Source organism: Lagenorhynchus albirostris, chromosome 4, assembly GCF_949774975.1.
Source record: "Lagenorhynchus albirostris chromosome 4, mLagAlb1.1, whole genome shotgun sequence".
NCBI classification, from domain to species: domain Eukaryota; kingdom Metazoa; phylum Chordata; class Mammalia; order Artiodactyla; family Delphinidae; genus Lagenorhynchus; species Lagenorhynchus albirostris.
Genome location: NC_083098.1, coordinates 103,528,048 through 103,549,843, shown reverse-complemented (window position 1 = coordinate 103,549,843; position 21,796 = coordinate 103,528,048). Strand labels below are relative to the sequence as shown.

The window sequence follows — 21,796 nt, the reverse complement described above, 5'->3', positions numbered from 1 at the left end:
TTAAGTGACTGAGACAATCTTCATACAGTTCCTCAAACATACCTGATTTGCTCCTGCCTTCTTTGATTTCTGATATTTTTTTCTCTGTTTTTGATATTTCTTCTGCCTGGAATGCCCTGCCCTCAGATCTTCATGTGGAGGACTTCTTCTCATTATTCAATTCTCTGTTCAAACTCATTTCTTCTGGGAGGCTTTCCTGACCACCTTACCTAAAATAATCCTCTCAAATCTCTCTTGATATCTTGCTTATTGATTCTTTTTGTAAAATTAGGGGAACGCTGACAGGCATATTTCAAAACAGTAACAAATAACTTCTGGAAATGGAAAAATAATAACAAATTAGAAACTCAAGACAAAGGTAAAACAGTGATTAGAATAGCTCAAGAGGGAATCAGTGAATTGGACATAGTTCTAAATTAAGTAATCAGGCTATAACACAAAGGGACAAAGAGGTGGAAGATATGAAAGAGAAGATAAGAGATATGAAGGATAGAATGAGAGGATCCAAAATATGTCTCAGTAAATTTTGACAAGAGAAAAAATGGGAGCTGCATTACACTGAAAAGATAATGGCTGAAAAATCACAAGTGATAAAAGAAATTTGTCCTCGGTTTTAGAAATGATAGGACCTCCAAGCAGAATGAAGAAAAGAAATCTACACCCGGGACTTCCCTGGCAGCACAGTGGTTAAGAATCTGCCTGCTACCGCAGGGGACATGGGTATGAGCCCTGGTCTGGGAAGATCCCACATGCCGCAGAGCAACTAAGCCCATGTGCCACAACTACTGAGCCTGCACTCTAGAGCCCATGAGCCACAACTACTGAAGCCCACGTGCCACAACTACTGAAGCCCACGCACCTAGAGCCTGTGCTCTGCAAAAAGAGAAGCCACCATGATGAGAAGCCCGTGCACCGCAATGAAGAGTGGCCCCCGCCCACCGCAACTAGAGAAAGCCCGCATGCAGCAATGAAGACCCAATACAGCCAAAAAATAAATAAATAAATGAATAAAAAGAAAAAAATAATAAAGAAATCTATACCCAAACATATCCAGGACAACCTGCAAAAAAGCATAAACAAAACACAGAGAGAAAAGTGAGAGAGAGATGCTAAACAAAAAGCGTGTAAAGTTTACCTACAAAGAAAAGATGATTTGTTGGGTGGTTATAGCAAAAATAGAAGCCAAGACACTATCATGGTAGCAGTGCTAAGAAAATAATTGTCAGCTTAGACTTGTGTACCCAGAAAAAAAATCTCTTTGAAGATCAACGTTAAAAAAAAAGAATAAGAAACTGGAAAAATAATCCCAAAGGTTTACGACCAGTAGACCTTTATTAAAAGGATCTCTGGAGCCTGTGCAGCCCACCACTGCCAAGGTCCCGTGATCCAGGGACAATTTCCCAGGAGAACACAGGGCACACCTCAGGCTGTTGCAACATCACGCTGGCCTCTGCCGACAACACAGGCTCACCCAGCATTCCATACCCCTCCCTCCCCCCAGCCTGAGTGAGCCAGAGCCCCCTAATCAGCTGCTACTTTAACCCTGTCCTGTCTGAGTGAAGAACAGACGCCCTCAGGCGACCAACACGCAGCGGCGGGTCCAAATCCAAAGCTGAACACCGGGAGCAGTGTGAACAAAGAAGAGAAAGGGAAATAAAATGGACAACCTGGAAGAAATGGACAAATTCTTAGAAAAGCACAACCTTCCAAGACAACCATGAAGAAATAGAAAATATAAACAGGCCAATCACAAGCACTGAAATTGAGACTGATTAAAAATTTTCCAACAAACAAAAGCCCAGGACCAGATGGCTTCACAGGTGAATTCTATCAAACATTTAGAGAAGAGCTAACACCTATCCTTTTCAAACTCTTCCAAAACATAGCAGAGGGAGAAACACTCCCAAACTCATTCTACAAGGCCACCATCACCCTGACACCAAAACCAGAAAAAGATGTCACAAAGAAAGAAAACTACAGGCCAATATCACTGATGAACATAGATGCAAAAATTCTCAACAAAACACTAGCAAACAGAATCCAACAGCATATTAAAAGGATCATACACCATGATCAAGTGGGGTTTATCCCAGGAATCCAAGGATTATTCAATATACAAAAATCAATCAATGTGATACACCATATTAACAAATTGAAGAATAAAAACCACATGATCATCTCAATAGATGCAGAAAAATCTTCTGACAAAATTCAACACCCATTTATGATAAAAACCCTGCAGAAAGTAGGCATAGAGGGAACTTACCTCAACATAATTAAGGCCATATATGACAAACCCACAGCCAACATCGTTCTCAGTGGCGAAAAACTGAAAGCATTTCCTCTAAAATCAGGAACAAGACAAGGCTGTCCACTCTCACCACTATTACTCAACATAGTTTTGGAAGTTTTAGCCACAGAAATCAGAGAAGAAAAAAATAAAAGGAATCCAAACTGGAAAAGAAGAAGTAAAGCTGTCACTGTCTGCAGATGACATACTATACATAGAGAATCCTAAAGATGCTACCAGTAAACTACCAGAGCTAATCAATGAATCCGGTAAAGTGGCAGGATACAAAATTAATGCACAGAAATCTCTGGCATTCCTATACACTAATGATGAAAAATCTGAAAGAGAAATTAAGGAAACACTCCCATTTACCACTGCAACAAAAAGAATAAAATATCTAGGAATAAACCTACCTAAGGAGACAAAAGAACTGTATGCAGAAAACTGTAAGACACTGACGAAAGAAATTAAAGATGATACACAGATGGAAAGATGTACCATGTTCTTGGATTGGAAGAATCAACACTGTGAAAATGACTCTACTACCCAAAGCAATCTACAGATTCAATGCAATCCCTATAAAACTACCAATGGCATTTTTCACAGAACTACAACAAAAAATTTCACAATCTGTATGGCAACATAAAAGACCCTGAACAGCCAAAGCAATCTTGAGAAAGAAAAACAGAGCTGGAGGAATCAGGCTCCTGGACTTCAAACTGTACTACAAAGCTTCAGTAATCAAGACAGTATGGTACTGGCACAAAAACAGAAAAAGAGATCAATGGAACAGGATAGAAAGCCCAGAGATAAACCCACGCACAAATGGTCACCTTATTTTTGATAAAGGAGGCAAAAACATACAATCGAGAAAAGATAGCCTCTTCAATAAGTGGTGCTGGGAAAACTGGACAGCTACATGTAAAAGAATGAAAGTAGAACACTCCCTAACACCATACACAAAAATAAACTCAAAATGGATGAAGGACCTAAATGTAAGGCCAGACTCTATAAAAACTCTTAGAGGAAAACATAGGCAGAACACTCTATGACATAAATCACAGCAAGATCCTTTCGACCCACCTCCTAGAGAAATGGAAATAAAAACAAAAATAAACAAATGGGACCTAATGAAACTCAAAAGCTTTTCTGCAGCAAAGGAAACCATAAACAAGACGAGAAAACAACCCTCAGAATGGGAGAATATATCTGCAAACGAAGCAACTGACAAAGGATTAACCTCCAAAATATACAAGTAGCTCATGCGGCTCAATATCAAAAAAACAACTCAAACCAAAAATGGGTAGAAGGCCTAAATAGACAGTTCTCCAAAGAAGATATACAGATTGCCAACAAACACATGAAAGGATGCTCAACATCACTAATCATTAGAGAAATGCAAATCAAAACTACAATGAGGTATCACCTCACACCAGTCAGAATGGCCATCATCAAAAAATCTACAAACAATAAATGCTGGAGAGGGTGTGGAGAAAAGGGAACCCTTCTACACTGTTGATGGGAATGTAAACTGATACAGTCACTACGGAGAACAGTATGGAGGTTCCTTAAAAAACTAAAAACAGAACTACCGTATGACCCAGCAATCCCACTACTGGGCGTATACCCTGAGAAAACCATAATTCAAAGAGTCATGTACCACAATGTTCATTGCAGCACTATTTACAATAGCCAGGACATGGAAACAACCTAAGTGTCCATCGACAGATGAATGGATAAAGAAGATGTGGCACATATATACAATGGAATATTACTCAGCCATAAAAAGAAACGAAATTGAGTTATTTGTAGTGAGATGGATGGACCTAGAGTCTGTCATACAGAGTGAAATCAGAAAGGGAAAAACAAATACCATATGCTAACACATATATATGGAATCTAAAAAAAAAAAAAAAATGGTTCTGAAGAACCTAGGGGCAGGACAGGAATAAAGACACAGATGTAGAGAATGGACTTGAGGACACGGGGAGGGGGAAGGGTAAGCTGGGATGAAGTGAGAGAGTGGCATGGACATATATATACTACCAAATGTAAAACAGATAGGTGGTGGGAAGCAGCTGCATAGCACAGGCAGATGGGCTTGGTGCTTTGTGACCACCTAGAGGGGTGGGATAGGGAGGGTGGGAGGGAGGGGATATGGGGAGATATATATATATATATATGTATAGCTGTTTCACTTTGTTATAAAGCAGAAACTAACACACCATTGTAAAGCAATTATACTCCAATAAAGATGTTAAAAAGAAAAAGGAATCTCTGATTCCAGAAGACACTTCGAGATATAAAAACAAATAATGAGCAAAGGAAAAGGGTAATCATGTATGTAAATCCAAACAAAACTTGATTATATAAAATAGTTACAATGTTTTCATTGTGATATCATAAAAAGAACAAAAGCATTGATAAAATGGCTATCGTGTCAGGGCAGGTAAGAAGTTAAAATATTCCTTACCGGACTTCCCTGGTCGCACAGTGGATAAGAATCTGCCTGCCAATGCAGGGGACACGGGTTCGATGCCTGGTCCGGGAAGATCCCACATGCCGTGGAGCAACTAAGCCCACGCGCCACAACTACTGAGCGTGCGCTCTAGAGCCCGAGTGCCACAACTACTGAGCCCGCGCGCCTAGAGCCTGTGCTCAGCAACGAGAGAAGCCACTGCAATGAGAAGCCCACGCAACACTACTAAGAGTAGCCCCTGCTTGCCGCAACTAGAGAAAGCCTGTATGCAGCAATGAAGACCCAACGCAGTGAAAAAAAAAAAAAAAGAAAAATTCCTTACATTAACTGCTGAGTTAACTGAGCATTAAAAAATTTCTAGGGAAACCACTAACGGAACAGCAGTAGAGTATATAACTTCAAAATTAGCAAAGAAAAAATGCAATCTAAAAGAAAATAACAAAGGAGGGAAAAAAGCTTAACAAATGGGACAAACAGAAAGCACAAAATAAGATGGTGGAAATAATTACAAGGGTTATGAGGCTACAAAAGAATACAGGATGCTATGGGAAAATATGAGACCGAAACTCAATTTTGGTGGTAATTAGTAAGAATGCATGTGTTATGTCTGTGTGCATCCAATTTAGGAGGTGTGGGGGTTGGTTTTTCTTAGAGAAGTGATGTTTAAATGGAGACCTGAAGAAAAACCGAGTAAAATTTATTTAGAAAAAATTGGTGTGGGTAGGGGGTAGAGTGGCTTCTACACAGAGGCAAAAGCATGTACAAATGTTCTGAAGCCAGAGTATATGACATTCAAGAAACAGAGAAAACCAATATGAAGACTAAAGAAAGGTGCAAGATGAGACTGAATAGATAGGTAGGATCTGGATCTTGGTGAGTTTATAGGATTTTACAGTTTATCCTAAGGACAGTTCAAAGCCATTAAAGTGTGTGTGTGTGTGTGTGTGTGTGTGTGTGTGTGTGTGTGTGTGTGTGTGTGTGTGTGTGTGTGTGTGTGTGTGTGTGTTTAAGTGTTTTTAAGCAGATGAGTGATATGGCTTTGATTTGGAATTTTAAAAAACCACCTGTTTCGTCTATCCCTAGAGTTAGAGAAGGTTAGATCAGAAGGGACATGAATCATTTAGATATGTTTTATTCTTCAAGTTTACTAAAATATGGTATCTTCTCAAGTATGGAACATAACATTTTCTTCCATATGTCTTCAGCCTTGGAAAACAAAAGTTCAGCATAGAAAAACAAGATGGATAATTTTATTGCCTTCATTAGTAGATATGTAAATATCTTCTGAATTGATATTTAAAAAAAAACAAACTATTCAGTATTTTCCTAACAGAGTAACAACAAACTTCATTTATAAACAGCGTAGTTTATAATACGTGATATCATAAAATGATACATTGCTCTTTTAATTATAGTTTAACATCTCAGCTGACAGTGTCACCTACCTTAATCTCAGCCAAGAAACCAGACTAGAATGGCAGCAGCAGCAACAAAGGATACTTAATAACAATTAAACATATCACTGAAATTTATATATTTCATTCAATGAAATATAAAATTTACCTGAAGCCTAGTTTATATGTCTCATACATAATTTATTTTTTAAAAAAATCTTATTCAATCTAGGAGACATGATTTCCAAAGTTTAGCCTACTGAGCAATGTGAAATAATAATTTCTTAAAAGTATTTTTAACTTAATCTGTTGCCAGTTAGCTTAAGGGAGAATAATTCTAAAAATGTCAAGACATTACAGGTCAGTGCAATAATTAATGTTCATCATGACACAATGTTCCATATGTTGTTTAAGAAAGTATAACGATATTTCAGGATAATTTCCATCCAATATGTTTAAAATAAGAAATTTCACTGCTAAAAACCCATAAATCCAATGATCAAGTATCAGTTCTCAGTTCAGCTGTCAATAGCATTTGAAAATAGTGAAGATTTTTAATCCAGTAAATCCAATATGTCATATATCATACACGCCCTGGGGATACAAAAGTGAATACACAGGTTCCTGCGCCCAAAGGTTGATTACAGTGGGGAGATAAACACGGAAACAATTACAATGAAGTGAGAAATTTACTATAATGAAGATTCTACCAGAATATTCACTGGACCTCATGGTAGACAACACCACCACCAAGGCCAATAAAGTGCTGCTCTTTCATCTCTGCCCACATTTGATCTTGTTTTGTACAGAACTGGTAAATTCTTCATGGTTGTCACGATAATGATAAAGGTCCGTAAGTTGCAAATTTCTTCCTGTACTTTGGAATTCAGGAGAAGCTTTTACTTTGGGCCCAGATTAAAATCGAAAAAAAAATATTTTTGGTTATGCTAATGTTATTTCTACCTGTTTTTTAAGCTACTGCTCCAGGACAAAAGAATTCATAACTTACTTTCTCCCAGTTTCTGAGGCTCAGAGTATTTATACAAATATGCAGAAATGAAAGTGCATATAGAAATCTCTCTAATATTTGAAATACCTGGTTAGAAGGTACAATGTAGAGGCAAATAGGAATGTATCTCTCAGGGCAACAATATTTTAAGTCAGTCTACAGTTTGTGGAAGAGAGGACAAGGAAAATGAGAAGTATGGAAACTGATTTATGAAGAACAATTAGAGAAGCTATATAAAGATTAGCATGGAAACAGAAGTTTAGACAGACAAAATAGTTTCAACAAATATTTACAGCACTAATAATAAGTAAAAGGAAAAATTTTCTCATATTGTTGCAGATGGAAAAGAAACCCCAAAACCCTAAAGGTTAGCATGGGAAAGAGAAGTCTGGAGATACAATAATTTCTACAAATATTTACAGTACTATTGAGTAAAATAATTACTGCAGATGGAAGAAATATAAAATGAAGGGTGGATGTTTCAGAGATAGGAGCTTAATTGTCAGAGCTGTCAAACAACGATTTTTTGCATGTACTTATTGTCAATCAGAGGTTGAATTACCATCTTTTATATGACAGAATAAAAGAACCCTATATTGGGATGAAAGCTGAGCAGGATATTCTTTTGAGCATCTTTTACTTTGCTTATTTGGTTATTCTGTAATCTTCTGATAACTGTTTTTGCCTATTTTTCTAAGGTGTCATGTTTTCCTCATTGGCTGTAGTTCTGTTTGATTAGCTAAATGGTTGTTAGTTACATCAGTTGTAAATACTGTCTCCAAATTTGAGGCTTGAATTTTCACTCTTCACAGTGACGTTTATAACACTTAAGTTTTACATTTTAGTACAAATTTACACAATTATTGCATGGATTGTTATTTCTGCATCTTAAGAAATTCTTCCTTATTTTAAATTCATTAAGATATAATCCTTTATCTTTTCTAACTTTTAGTTTTGCTTTTAACATTTAGCCCTTTAACCCAACTAAAATTACTTTTGTGAGCGGTGTAAGGTAGGGATCCATTTTTTTCCCCCTCCAAGTGGGTAAGCAATTGCCCTGGAACTATTTACTGAACAGGCCATCATCCTGGTGATTTATAATGACATCTCTTCTGGGCTTGCTAATCTGTCCTAGTGATTTGTATATGGCCCATAGCACCCTGTTTGAATTATTATACAAAGTCTTGATATGTTTTAGAGAAGTCCCTCACCACCTTGACTTGGTAATTCTTGGCTCTTTTAAGTTTTACTCATAAATTTTATGATTGGCAAGTCATTTTTCACAATAAACCCTATCAGAATTTTGACTAGAATGACATTGAATTATTAAGTACATTAAAGATGAACTGCTATCTTCTAGAGTCTTCCCATTCATTTAAAATATAATCACTCATTTTGGGAGTCTTCTTTTATAACCTTCAATAAAGTTTTATAATATTCTCCATAAGGTCTTAGTTTATTAGCTTCAATCTTAGGTGTTTTAATGTTTTTCCTGCTTTTGTTGCTATTGTAGAAGATTTTTTAAAAACTGGATTTTCTAATTGGATGTTATCATACTAATCTTGTGAGTAGTACCTTTTCTGAACTCTTTCATCAGTTCTAAAACTTTACATAGATATTCTTTCATATTTTCTATATACACAATCATACTGTTTGTAAGTAACCACAATTTTGTTCATTCTTTCCTTATAACCTATTACTTATTATTGCTTACTTTCATATTTCTTTTTTTCTCATCACGTTACATGAGTCAAGATGTCTCATAAAATGTTGAAAATTTTTATCATGTCTGTTACTTTAAATCATTTGGTTATGATGTCCCTCATAGCAGAAGTACTCGTCTATTCTTGGGGTGATAAGCATTTTTTATAATAAATGTGTCAGCTTTTGTAAATTTTTTCTGTATCTATTAGGATGATATGGCTGATTTTTTTTTGTAATGTGTAAAATCATAAAGGTGTCTCAAATGCAGAATCATCTGTGCTTCCCCACAGATGATTTATAATATTTTTATGATTTATAATTTATATAAACATTTATAATTTATAAAAACATTTATAATGTTTTTATAATTCACTATATTCAATTTGCCAACATTTTGTTTAGAATTTTTGTACCTAGGTTTGTAAATAAGACTAGCTTGCAAATTTTCTTTCTTTTGCTATCTATGCCTTGTTTTGATGAAGATTATATCAATATTTCTCTTTTCTATTCTTTAAAATAGTCTGTAAAAGATAAGAATTATCTACTGCCTTAAGGTTATATAAAGTTACCTGTAAAACCATTTGGGATTAATAATTTTATAGATTTATAGGTCAGACAATCCATAAATTATCTACATTATTTATGGCTAGATTATCTACTGGATTTACAGATTACAGCATCTAATCTGAATAAAATAAATCACAAAATGAACAAATGACTTAAACGAGTATTGTTGCAAAATTACAGTGAGAATAATGTGAAAAAAGTTAGCACTAGCAAATAATAGACAAACAAAGGCAGAACTAATCCTGCTACTACTAGTATGAGCATTTTACTAATTATACTATAAGGTATGAACAGTGAAGTCAGTCCAAAAGTTTTTTTAGTTCTTAAGAAACCATTTGAAATAAGGATTTATACCTTGTATTATTACTAATGAAACGCTCCAAAGTCTACATTGTGTAATAAGATACTGGGGGTGAAGTCACCACGATTAGCAAGACATTTAAAAATTGTTTACAACATCTTTATTTCAACCTTAAAAATTTTAATTTGTGGAAATATTAGTACATATAAGGTACTGGTGTGTATAGGTACACACATATATGTGCTACATTAAAAAAAATTTGGTATGCAAGTAGACAAAGTTAGAGCTTACCAATCTATACCACGGCAGAATAGTTTTATAAAAGAAAATCTGATTTGTTACTCTCTGCTTAAAGAAACCTAGCAGCTTTCTAGGGCCCTAAGAAAAGTCAAAATCCTTAATATTTCCTACATGGCTTTCTCACAATCTTACCCCTACCTATTTCTTTAGCCTCACCTATTACCATTCTCTCCCTTGCTTTATACACTACAAGCCACACTAAACTAAATGACTTTTCAGCCTCAGAATGTTAACATATATATTTGTGCACTTTGTCTAGAACATCAAAATAATTTAAATAAGTAACTACATTACTTATTTTCTATATATACTTGGGTCTGCCTTATTACTTAAATTCATAGAATCACAGAATGTAAGGACTGGAAATTTACTTTTAAAATGTCATCTATTCCAACCACTCATCTGATGCTTTTGAATGCCTCTAATGATAAGGCAACCAGGGAATCTTTTCCCCTTTCCCCTTTAAAAAAAATGTCTGATCTTTAGAAATATTCTTTCTTATATGGACCTGAAATCTGTTTCCACCTAACTTCTAGGTAGCGATCCTAATTCTACTCATTGGGCCATTCAGAGAAAGTTCAGTCCTACTTTAGTGGAAGAGCCATACAAATATTTACAGATAACTACCATGTTACTTCCAAGCCTTCTCTTCTGTGGTGGTAGGGAACAGGAGGTAGAGAGTAGGGAGAGACTAATGTCTGAGTATCTTTTATGAGTTGGTGACTTTATATTTAACTTTCATATTGCTCCAATGAGTTTGTTATTATTATTGCCAAGTAACAAATGAGGAAATTAAAGCTCTGATAGGTAAAGTTAACTATTCATGTAACTTAAGTAGCAGAGCTGGGATTTCAACCACAAGTCTGTCACAGATACCAAAGCCTATGTTTTAGTCTCTTTAGAACACTGAACTGCCTCCCACAAAGGAGAAGAGATATAAGAGGGTATGAAACATGGAAAAGCAAGACAAACAAAAATTCTAAAAATCCCATGCTTTCTAACTTCCAAAATTCAATGTATTGATATATTTTTGTCCTTAAGACTTACATCAAAATCATCTTCAACATTTCTTTCTCTGTCTTATAACCTACCTAATTATTATCTCAAATTTCTCAGATCTTACTACATAAATGAACTCAAACAACCTACAATTAGGGAAGCAAAAAGAGAAAAGTATTTCCATATTTCAGCCTCTCTCAATTTTAATGTCTTACACAGTGAAAAGATTATCTTCTTTAAACACTGACTAGTGTACTCTTCTTTACAGTCTCCAACACCACATTGCCTTCTGCAATCAAACTTAATGCTGACATTTTTTCTGGCTTTGAGGCCCAACAACACTATCCTTAACTTGTATTAACAAAAGCTACTTGTTCTCTCTTCTCCAGGCAAACACTTGTTTGGCATCCTCCACAAGCACTTTAAGGTCTTCCTTCTTTTCCTCTGAGAATCACAACTCTTCCTTCAGTTAACAATTAGATAAGACCAATACCGCCTCATCATTCATGCTTCTTATGAAAAATGTATCTCCATATACTTAATTATATTTATCCCATGCATTAACTTTTCTCTTTCCCTAGTTACATCATAAACAACTGAATACAAGTCATCTATTTCTTTTTATCTTTCACCTAAGTGCAAAAAACTGAACAGCAAGTGCTTAATGAATGTTCTCAGCTGTACATTACAAAAATACATTTTTATCATATATATCTTTTTATTTGTACACTTTCCTTTTAGGTTGCTTGCTAGAACTCTTTCACCATAAACTTTACTGTGAAAAAACATTGAGAGAAACTCTCACTTCCAGTTTTATAAACAAAGTCAAATGTAATACAAAAGCTCTAATTCAGCACTTCTCTCTAGTCCATACTACATAGGTTAATTACAAGTAATATTACTTCTGAAGTAAATTTCTCTGTGAATATAAGGTTATATATATTTAAGAATACTAAAACATAAAATTATATGTCACACACACACATACACACACATACCACACACATACACACAAATCTTACCTTGCTGAGTATTTTGTTCTTGCATTCGATTCACAGTGAGGTCTAAGGGGCCTTCCTGCTCTTCCTGAAGGGAGTTTTCTGCTTGATTCATTTGGATACTCTTACATATTAGACTTGGTCCAATTGAACCATTTCTATTCTCTTGGATTTTACCACTTTTTGAAATATACTCAATTGCAAACTGACGTATCATCTTTTTCATTAATTCCTGAGCAACTAGGGGAATGTTAGGATCACAGTTCTGAGGAAGATCTAGGGAAGAAATAAATATAATAAGAATTAAAAAAGAGAATGCAAAATACCTATGTTTAAATTTATCTTAATTACAAATTAATGATTTCACAAGTCTCAGATTCAGTCCATAATTGCAAATGGTTTCTAGGACTTAGCAACAAAAACCTTGTTGGTTTAATTAGTATTATGAGAATATATCAACCCCAAACTTGGCATTTTTAATTGTTTCTTAAAAATAAATATTTTTGGTCCCAAACTAAAATATAAACAACTAGACATAAAAACAGACAGCTTATTTTCAGTTTTAATTCAAATGTATTCTACAAGATACTAAGACACTTAGTATGTGAACATAAATTGTATATATAAGTAACCAAGCAAGTTTTAACCTAATAGAGTAGGTATACACATTAACTATTAAAGAAAATATCTAAACTCTGTAACTATTTATTACCATTAATTCTTCAATTCTGTCAAATGTGCACTTCATATATAGCCTAAATGTCATCATCAAGGATTTTTTTCTGTTTTCAATTTTTCATATTGAGAAATTTCAATCAGAAAGAAAAAAATAAAGAACACTACAATGACACAGACAGCCTCTACCAAGATTCAAGAATTGTTAGCATTCTGCCACATTCACCTTCTTTTTACTTTTATTGGTTTGCAGAACTACCGGAAAGTAAATTGCAGAATTATGAGATTTCACTCTTAAATATTTCAGTGCACATCTACTAAGATTCCCCTATAAAAACAGCAGTACCACTACTGAGGGTCTTAATCAGTCCTTGGTCCCAAAACATGTTGGTGAGCTACAACCAAAATAAAGGACAGCAGTCATATACAATTCTGCTTGAAACCTGTACAAGAGGTAAAAACAATTGAATGATTTTGTAAGAGGTGTGGAATAAAGACAGACCACTTATAAACACCGTATATAATAAGTAATAAATAGTTTTAATATTGGATGGTGGTGGCTTTTTTCACACACACACTACTGGCCTCACCCCAATCCTTTTATTTACTCTGCTCCTTCAGAGGCAGAATGATTGGTGAACTAGGAAGGATGACTAAGTGTATTTGGTTAGGCTCCATACTTCTTCCTCTTAGAAGTGGGCCTACTTCTAGAGATAACGGGTTGGCCAAAAAGTTTGTTTGGGTTCTTCTGTAAGATGTTATGGAAAAACCCAAACGAACTTTTTGGCCAAACCAACATGCTCCTCTGCTCCTTAAATGCCTCAACTCTTCCCCAGGCAGATCAGTGCTGTGTGAACAGGCCTGCCCTGATCCTGGGCTGTCTGAGACTGAAGGGTTGAGTCTCCTTAGTTTTGGGGTTCAGTATTAGATGGAGCAATTGTCTAAGAGATCTGAAGGCAAGTCCTCCAACTAGCATCTACTTTTATAGATCCATGATTCTAAAATGCAAGATTAGAAAACATACTATTTAAAGGTGAGGAAAGGCAACAAAACTACCTCCACCATATCTGAGAGCAAAATGTGACCTCAGCCGACATCAATCTGTTTATGGTCCTGCAGAAATATCAATATATTTGATCACAGGGTGCTGTTTTGGACCTGCTGGAGATGTTACATAATAAACATCTCCGTTACATTAGCTCTTTCAAAACAAAGAACACTGAATTCTGAAAAAACATTTGAGAAGGGATTACGGGCCTATAAAAAAAGTAACATTATAGTCCTCACATTTATTCTTTGTTTAGAGCCCAGTAGGGAAGAGAGGTACTATTTGTTTCTGAGTACGAGAAAAAAAGACTTGGCTATACAGTTGAGCACTGAGCAACATGCGTTTGAACTGTGCAGGTACACACAGACATGGATTTTTTCCAATAAATACATACTACGGTACTGCACAGTCCATGGTTGGTCAGTCTGCAGATGTGGAACCCCGAGTATGGAGGGCCCGCTGCAAAGTTAAGACTCATTTTTCACTGTGCAGAGGGTCAGTGCTCCTAACCCCCACGTTGTCCAAGGGTCAACTGTATATATCACATGCCCGTGGCTCATTTATTTTATAACTGGAGGTTTGTACCTCTTAATTTCCCCCTTCACCTATTTCATCCGCCAACACTCCTCCCCTCTGGCAACCACCTGTTTGTTCTCTGTAACTATGAGTCTGTTTTAGCTTAGTTTGTTTTTGTTTTGTTTCTTAGAGTCCACATATAAATGAGAATATACAACACAAGGAATATGGTCAATAATACTGTATTAACTTTGTATGAGGACAGTTGCTTACTAGACTTATTATGGTGATCATTTCATCATGCATGTAAATGTGAATCACTCCATAGTATACCTGAAACTAAAGTAATATTGTCAACTGTATTTTAATGAAAAAAGAAAGACTTAGCTATAGATTGAAATCTTAGCCATCTTCCTGAATTCAGGCTAGTTACATACCCCTCCGTGTTTTAGTTTCTCTGTTCATAAAAATGGAAATGATAATAGAACCCTGGAAGTCATAATAAGTCTTGCTCACAGGATATTTTAAAGTTATATGAGATTGTAGATAAAATACTGAACTCCTGTACTTGTCATTTTAATAGCTGACATTTACTCCACTGTTATCTTAGGTTATAGTGAAAATAACAGAAACAAAAAGATGCAGGCCAAGCAGTTATATTTTACGTAAATCATAAAATGTCAAATAAGTAAAAATATTAACTAACTAGGTTAATATGTAAAATTATTAACTAGCTGGGAAAACACAAAGGACATAATTTCTAAGCCCATGTGATATACTGTGCTCCAGAATAGATAGTATTAGCACATGTAACCCAACTAAAGTGATTTGTAACAAAACGAGAAATTTCCATGTTACACATAAGGATTCCCAATTTATACCATTTCTTGACTATTACTTCCAGGAATCCTTGAAGGCATCTGTGAACACTCTTTTCCATCTTTTTTCAAACCTAATCTTGCTTTGAATTATGTGTTAAAAGGAGATACTGATTTACTTCTAGGTATTTTGGTTAATTATCCTGTAATGTATTGGCTAATATCACTTTATAAATTCAAAATAATTATATTTATCAAAAAACAACAGAAATATGATCAGACATATCATGTGACTAGGGCTATACTTTAGAATTGAGTTTAGAGCTAAGTTTAAAGCAGAATAGATAATGCTACTTTATCCTATTCATCTACTCAGTTTTTGTTTATATTGGGAATAAGTCTATGTGTGAGACCAAAGGACGTGGCAAAAAACAAACAAACAAGATAAAAAAGAGAAAGAGACAAAGAAAATGCTGCTCAGCTGCTGATTAGTGAGCCTTCTAGAATACTTGTGCAAATTATCAAAACTATAAAAAAAAACTGAGTTAACTAAAGATCTAGGCCAGGGATATAAACTCAGATGGTTTCAAAATTCAGGCAACTCACAAACCCTGGGCTAGAAGAGAAAATATGTTGCCAAATGGAAATGGTATGCCCCAAGAAGATAGAAATAATTTATTTTTGCCCTATCTCTTCATTTTCCAAATTTATCTAATTCAAGAGTTTAGCAAGTTGTTTGTAGTAGCCAGTTTCAAGATGGTCCTTAATGATTCCCACTCCCACCTCCTGGTTTCCAGGGTTGTGTAGTCCCTTCCACATTGTATTAAGGGTGGAATGTGTGATTAATAATAACATACTGCAGAAATGTATGTCACTTCCAAGATTAGGTTATAAAAGAATATGGTTTCTACCCTGGATACTCTGAATACTGGTGTTCGCTGTGACCCCCACCCACACTATTCTGTCCTCTTGCTCTCTCATCACTCACTCTGGAGAAAGCTGTCCTGTGAGCGGCACTGAGGAGGCTCACAAGGAAAGGAACTGAAGTCTCCTGCAAACAGCCAAATGACTGAACTGGGAAGAAGATTCTCAAGACCAATCAACTCCCAAATGACTGAAAAGGAAAACAACACAGCAAAAGTTATGTGATGAAGCTAAAGCAGTGCTTAGAGAGCAATTTATAGCAATAAACACATATATTAAAAAAAATTCAACCCAGTAACCCAATAACCTAACCTTCCTCCTTAAGAGAAAACGAATCAAAAATTAAACCCAAAGCAAGCACAGAGAAGAAAATAAATAAAAAGTTAGGGCAGAAAAAAATAAGATAGAGAATAGAAAGACAACAGAGAAGAGCAATAAAACCAAAAGTTGGTTCTTTGAAAAGATCAAAAATTTGACCAAGAATAAAAACCAGAATAGACTTAAGTTTGTAAAATCAGAAATGAAGGAAGCATTATCAGCATTAACATTAAAGGTAATCAAGAAATACTACCAAAAAAAAAAAAAAGAAAAGAAAAAAGCTATACATCAACACATTAGGTATCCTAGATGAAATGGCCAAATTGCTAGAAAGACACAAACTATCAAACTCACTCAAGAAGTAACAGTAAAACCTGGACCGGCAAGTAAAAAGACTGAATTAGTAACCAAAAATCTTGCCACAAAGAAAAGCCCAGGGACAGACAGATTTACTGGTGAATACTATTAGACATTTAAAGAGGAATTAAAACCAATCCTTCACAAACTCCAAAACAAGAGATGAGAACACTTCCCAACTCATTCTATGAGGGCAATATTAGCCTGATACCAAACCTGGACAAAGAAATTACATGAAAAGAAAACTACTAAACGAAATGAAAACTATCCATTATGAATAGACAAAAATCCAGTTGACCCTTGAGCTACATGGGTTTGAGCTGTGCGGGTCCACTTATATGTGGATTTTTTCAACAGTAAATACTACAGTACTACACAATCTGTGACTGGTTGAATCTCTGGATGTGGAAATGCAAATACAGAGGGCTGACCATAAGTCATACACAGATTTTCAACTGCATGAGGGGCCAGCCCCTATCTACCACATTGTTCAAGGGCCAACTCTCCTATCACACAGAAACAGGCAACACATAAAAAGGATTATATAATAAGACAAGGTTGTCCACGCTCACCATTATTATTCAACATAGTTTTGGAAGTTTTAGCCATAGCAATCAGAGTAGAAAAAGAAATAAAAGGAATCCAAATCAGAAAAGAAGAGGTAAAGCTGTCACTGTTTGCAGATGACATGATACTATACATAGGGAATCCTAAAGATGCTATCCGAAAACTACTAGAGCTAATCAATGAATCTGTTAAAGTAGCAGGATACAAAATTAATGCACAGAAACAAAATTAATGCACAGAAATCTCTGGCATTCCTGTACACTAATGATGAAAAATCTGAAAGAGAAATTAAGGAAACACTCCCATTTACCACTGCAACAAAAAGAATAAAATACCTAGGAATAAACTTACCTAAGGAGACAAAAGACCTGTATGCAGAAAACTGTAAGACACTGATGAAAGAAATTAAAGATGATACAAACAGATGGAGAGATATACAATGTTCTTGGATTGGAAGAATCAACACTGTGAAAATGACTCTATTCCCCAAAGCAATCTACAAATTCAATGCAATCCCTATCAAACTATCACTGGCATTTTTCACAGAACTAGAACAAAAAATTTCACAATTTGTATGGAAACACAAAAGACCCCGAATAGCCAAAGCAATCTTGAGAACGAAAAACGGAGCTGGAGGAATCAGGATCCCTGACTTCAGACTATACTACAAAGCTACAGTAATCAAGACAGTATGGTACTGGCACAAAAACAGAAATACAGATCAATGGAACAGGATAGAAAGCCCAGAGATATACCCACGCACCTACGGTCACCTTATTTTTGATAAAGGAGGCAAGAATATACAATGGAGAAAAGACAGCCTCTTCAATAAGTGGTGCTGGGAAAACTGGACAGCTACATGTAAAAGAACGAAATTAGAACACTCCCTAACACCATACACAAAAAGAAACTCAAAATGGATTAAAGACCTAAACATAAGGCCAGACACTATAAAACTCTTAGAGGAAAACGGCAGAATACTCCATGACATAAATCACAACAAGATCCCTTTTCACCCACCTCCTAGAGAAATGGAAAAAAAACCAAAAATAAACAAATGGGACCTAATGAAACTTCAAAGCTTTTGCACAGCAAAGGAAACCATAAACAAGATGAAAAGACAACCCTCAGAATGGGAGAAAATATTTGCAAATGAAGCAACTGACAAAGGATTAATCTCCAAAATTTACAAGCAGCTCGTGAGCTCAATATCAAAAAAACAAACAACCGAATCCAAAAATGGGCAGAAGACCTAAATAGACATTTCTCCAAAGAAGATATACAGATTGCCAATAAACACATGAAAGGATGCTCAACATCACTAATCATTAGAGAAATGCAAATAAAAACTGCAATGACATATCATCCCACACCAGTCAGAATGGTCATCATCAAAAAATCTACAAACAATAAATGCTGAAGAGGATGTGGAGAAAAGGGAACACTCTTGCACTGCTGGTGGGAACGTAAATTGATACAGCCACTTCAGGGAACAGTATGGAGGTTCCTTAAAAACCTAAAAATAGAACTACCATACAACCCAGCAATCCTACTACTGGGTATGTAACCTGAGAAAACCATAATTCAAAAAGAGTCATGTCCCAAAATGTTCACTGTAGCTCTATTTACAATAGCCAGGACATGGAAACAACCTAAGTGTCCATCGACAGATGAATGGATAAAGAAGATGTGGCATATATATACAATGGAATATTACTCAGCCATAAAAGAAACGAAATTGAGCTATTTGTAGTGAGGTGGATGGACTTAGAGTCTGGCATACAGAGTGAAGTAAGTCAGAAAGAGAAAAATAAATACCATATGCTAACTCATTGTGTGGAATCTGAAAAGAAAAAAAAACTGTTCCTGAAGAACCTAGGGACAGGACAGCAATAAAGACGCAGATGTAGAGAATGGATCTGAGGACACCGGGAGGGGGAAGGGTAAGCTGGGACGAAGTGAGAGAGTGGCATGGACTTATATACACTACCAAATGTAAAATAGATTGCTAGTGGGAAGCAGCTGCATAGCACAGGGAGATAAGCTCGGTGCTTTGTGACCATCTAGAGGGGTGGGATAGGGAGGGTGGGAGGGAGACGCAAGAGGGAGGAGATATGGGGATATATGTATATGTATACCTGATTCACTTTGTTATAAAGCAGAAACTAACACACCATTGTAAAGCAATTATACTACAAAAAAGATGTTAAAAAAAAAAGGATTATACATCAAGACCAAGAATCACAGGAATACAAAGTTAGTTCAACATATGAAAACCAATCAGGCAATGTAATGTAACGTATTAATAAAGAACAAAATCCACATAATAATCTCCATAGATGTAGAAAAGCACTTGATACCTTTTCATGATAAAAACAATGTACAAACTAGGAATAGAAGGAAACTACCTCAATCTACGAAAGAGCATCTATGAAAAATCTACAGATAACATCACACTTAATGGTGAAAGATTGAAAGTTTCCCCCATAATATGAGAACAAGAGAAGGACTCTTGTCCTTGCTCTCATTACTTCTATTCAACATGTACTGGAGGTTCTAGCCAGTGCAATTAGGCAGGAAAAAGAAATAAAAGTAATTTGGATTGAAAAAGTAGAAGTAAAACTCTTTTTACAGATAACATAATGTTGTATATACAAATTTGTTAGGAATCCACACACACAAAATTTTAGAGCTAGTAAGTTCAGCAAGGTTACAGGATGCCATATCAATATACAAAAATCAATTTTACTTCTATACAATGGCACTAAACAATTCTAAAAGGAAATAATTAAGAAAATAATTCCATTTACAACAGTATTAGGAAGAAAAGACTTACAGGAATAAGTTTGACAAAACATAAACAAACAGAAATATATTCTGTGTTCATGAACTGGAAGACTTAATATTGTTACATGATAAGAACTCCCCAAATTGATCAACAAATTCAACACAATCCCTATCAAAACCCTAGCTGGCATTTTTTTTTTTTTTTTTTTTTGCGGTATGCAGGCCTCTCACTGTTGCGGCCTCTCCCATTGCGGAGCACCGGCTCCGGACGCACAGGCTCAGCGGCCACGGCTCATGGGCCCAGCCGCTCTGCAGCATGTGGGACCCTCCCGGACCGGGGCACAAACCCGCATCCCCTGCATCGGCAGGCGGACCCCCAACCACTGCGCCACCAGGGAAGCCCCTAGCTGGCATTTTTGTATAAACTGACAAGGTGATTCTAAAAAGCATACTGAAATGCAAGGAATCCAGAATAGCCAAAATAATCCTGAAAAAGAACTAAACTGGAGGATTAGCAATTCCTGATTTCAAAACTTACTATAAAGTATAATAATCAAGCCTAGGTGTTAATGTCCTAAGGACAGACATATAGATTAATAGAGTAGAACTGAGCCCCAAGATAAACCATTAATCTATTTTTGATAAGAGTACCAAGACAATTCAGTGGGGGAAATCATTGTCTTTTCAACAAACTATGCTACGACAACTGGATATTTACATGCAGTTGTATAATGAAATAATGAAACTGGGGCTTCCCTGGTGGCGTAGTGGTTGAGGGGCCGCCTGCCGATGCAGGGGACACGAGTTCGTGCCCCGGTCTGGGGAGATTCCACATGCCACGGAGCGGCTGGGCCCGTGAGCCATGGCCGCTAAGTCTGCGTGTCCGGAGCCTGTGCTCCGCAACGGGAGAGGCCACAACAGTGAGAGGCCCATGTACCAAAAAAAAAAATAATAATAATAATAATAATGAAACTGGACCTCCACCTCATACCATATAGAATAATTAACTCAAAATGCATCAATGACCTAAATGTAGGAGCTAAAACTATAAGAATCTGAAAGAAAACATACATGTAAATCTTCATAACCTTAGATTAAGGCAATGATTCCTTAGATTCGACACTAAAACACAAGCAAGAGAAAAAAATAGATATAATGAACTTGATTAAAATTTAAAACTTTTGTACTTCAAAGGACACTAAGTGAAGAGAGTCCACAGAATAGGAGTAAATATTTACAAATCACATGTCTGATAAGGGTCTACTGTCCAAGTATATAAAGAACTCTTATAACCCAACAATAAAAAGACAAATGCCCAAATAAAAAAACAGCAAATGATTTGAGTAGACATTTGTCCAAAGAAGATATTACTAATGACGAGTAAGCACATGACAAGTTGATTAACATCATTAGTCTTTAGGGAAATGCAAATCAAAAGCACAATGAGATACCATTTCACACCTTGAAGGAGAATTATAATAAAAAGTGCAGATAACAAGTGCGAGTGAGAATGTGGAGAAATCTGAGTCCTCATACACGGTAGGTGGGAATGTAAAATGGTGCAGCCATTTTGGAAAATAATTCTGAAAACACATTAAAAAATGTAAACACAGAATTACCATATGACCCAGCAAATTCCACCTCTAGGTATATAACTACGAAAACCGAAAACATATGTTCAATCAAAAGTATGTATGAATGTTCACAGCAGCATTATTCACAACAGCCAAAAAGTAGAAACAACC

At 35.8% G+C, this 21,796-nt stretch overlaps 1 protein-coding gene across 13 annotated transcripts in view; it reads right to left on the bottom strand.

Annotated features, from left to right (window-relative positions):
- The window catches only part of LCORL (ligand dependent nuclear receptor corepressor like), a 166,305-nt gene that overhangs the window by 43,351 nt on the left and 101,158 nt on the right, over nt 1–21,796 (bottom strand). For 10 of the 13 annotated variants that reach the window (XR_009540381.1, XM_060148439.1, XM_060148441.1 and 7 more), the window contains exon 5: nt 12,066–12,317. Coding sequence is in view for 10 of the 13 variants with exons in the window: in XM_060148439.1 (XP_060004422.1) it covers nt 12,066–12,317 (252 nt within the window). In the remaining 3 variants the exon portion in view is untranslated. Of the gene's footprint in view, nt 1–42; nt 315–11,777; nt 11,819–12,065; nt 12,318–21,796 lie in introns of those variants that run through there. The other 3 variants (XR_009540383.1, XR_009540382.1, XM_060148446.1) reach the window with 2 other exon arrangements.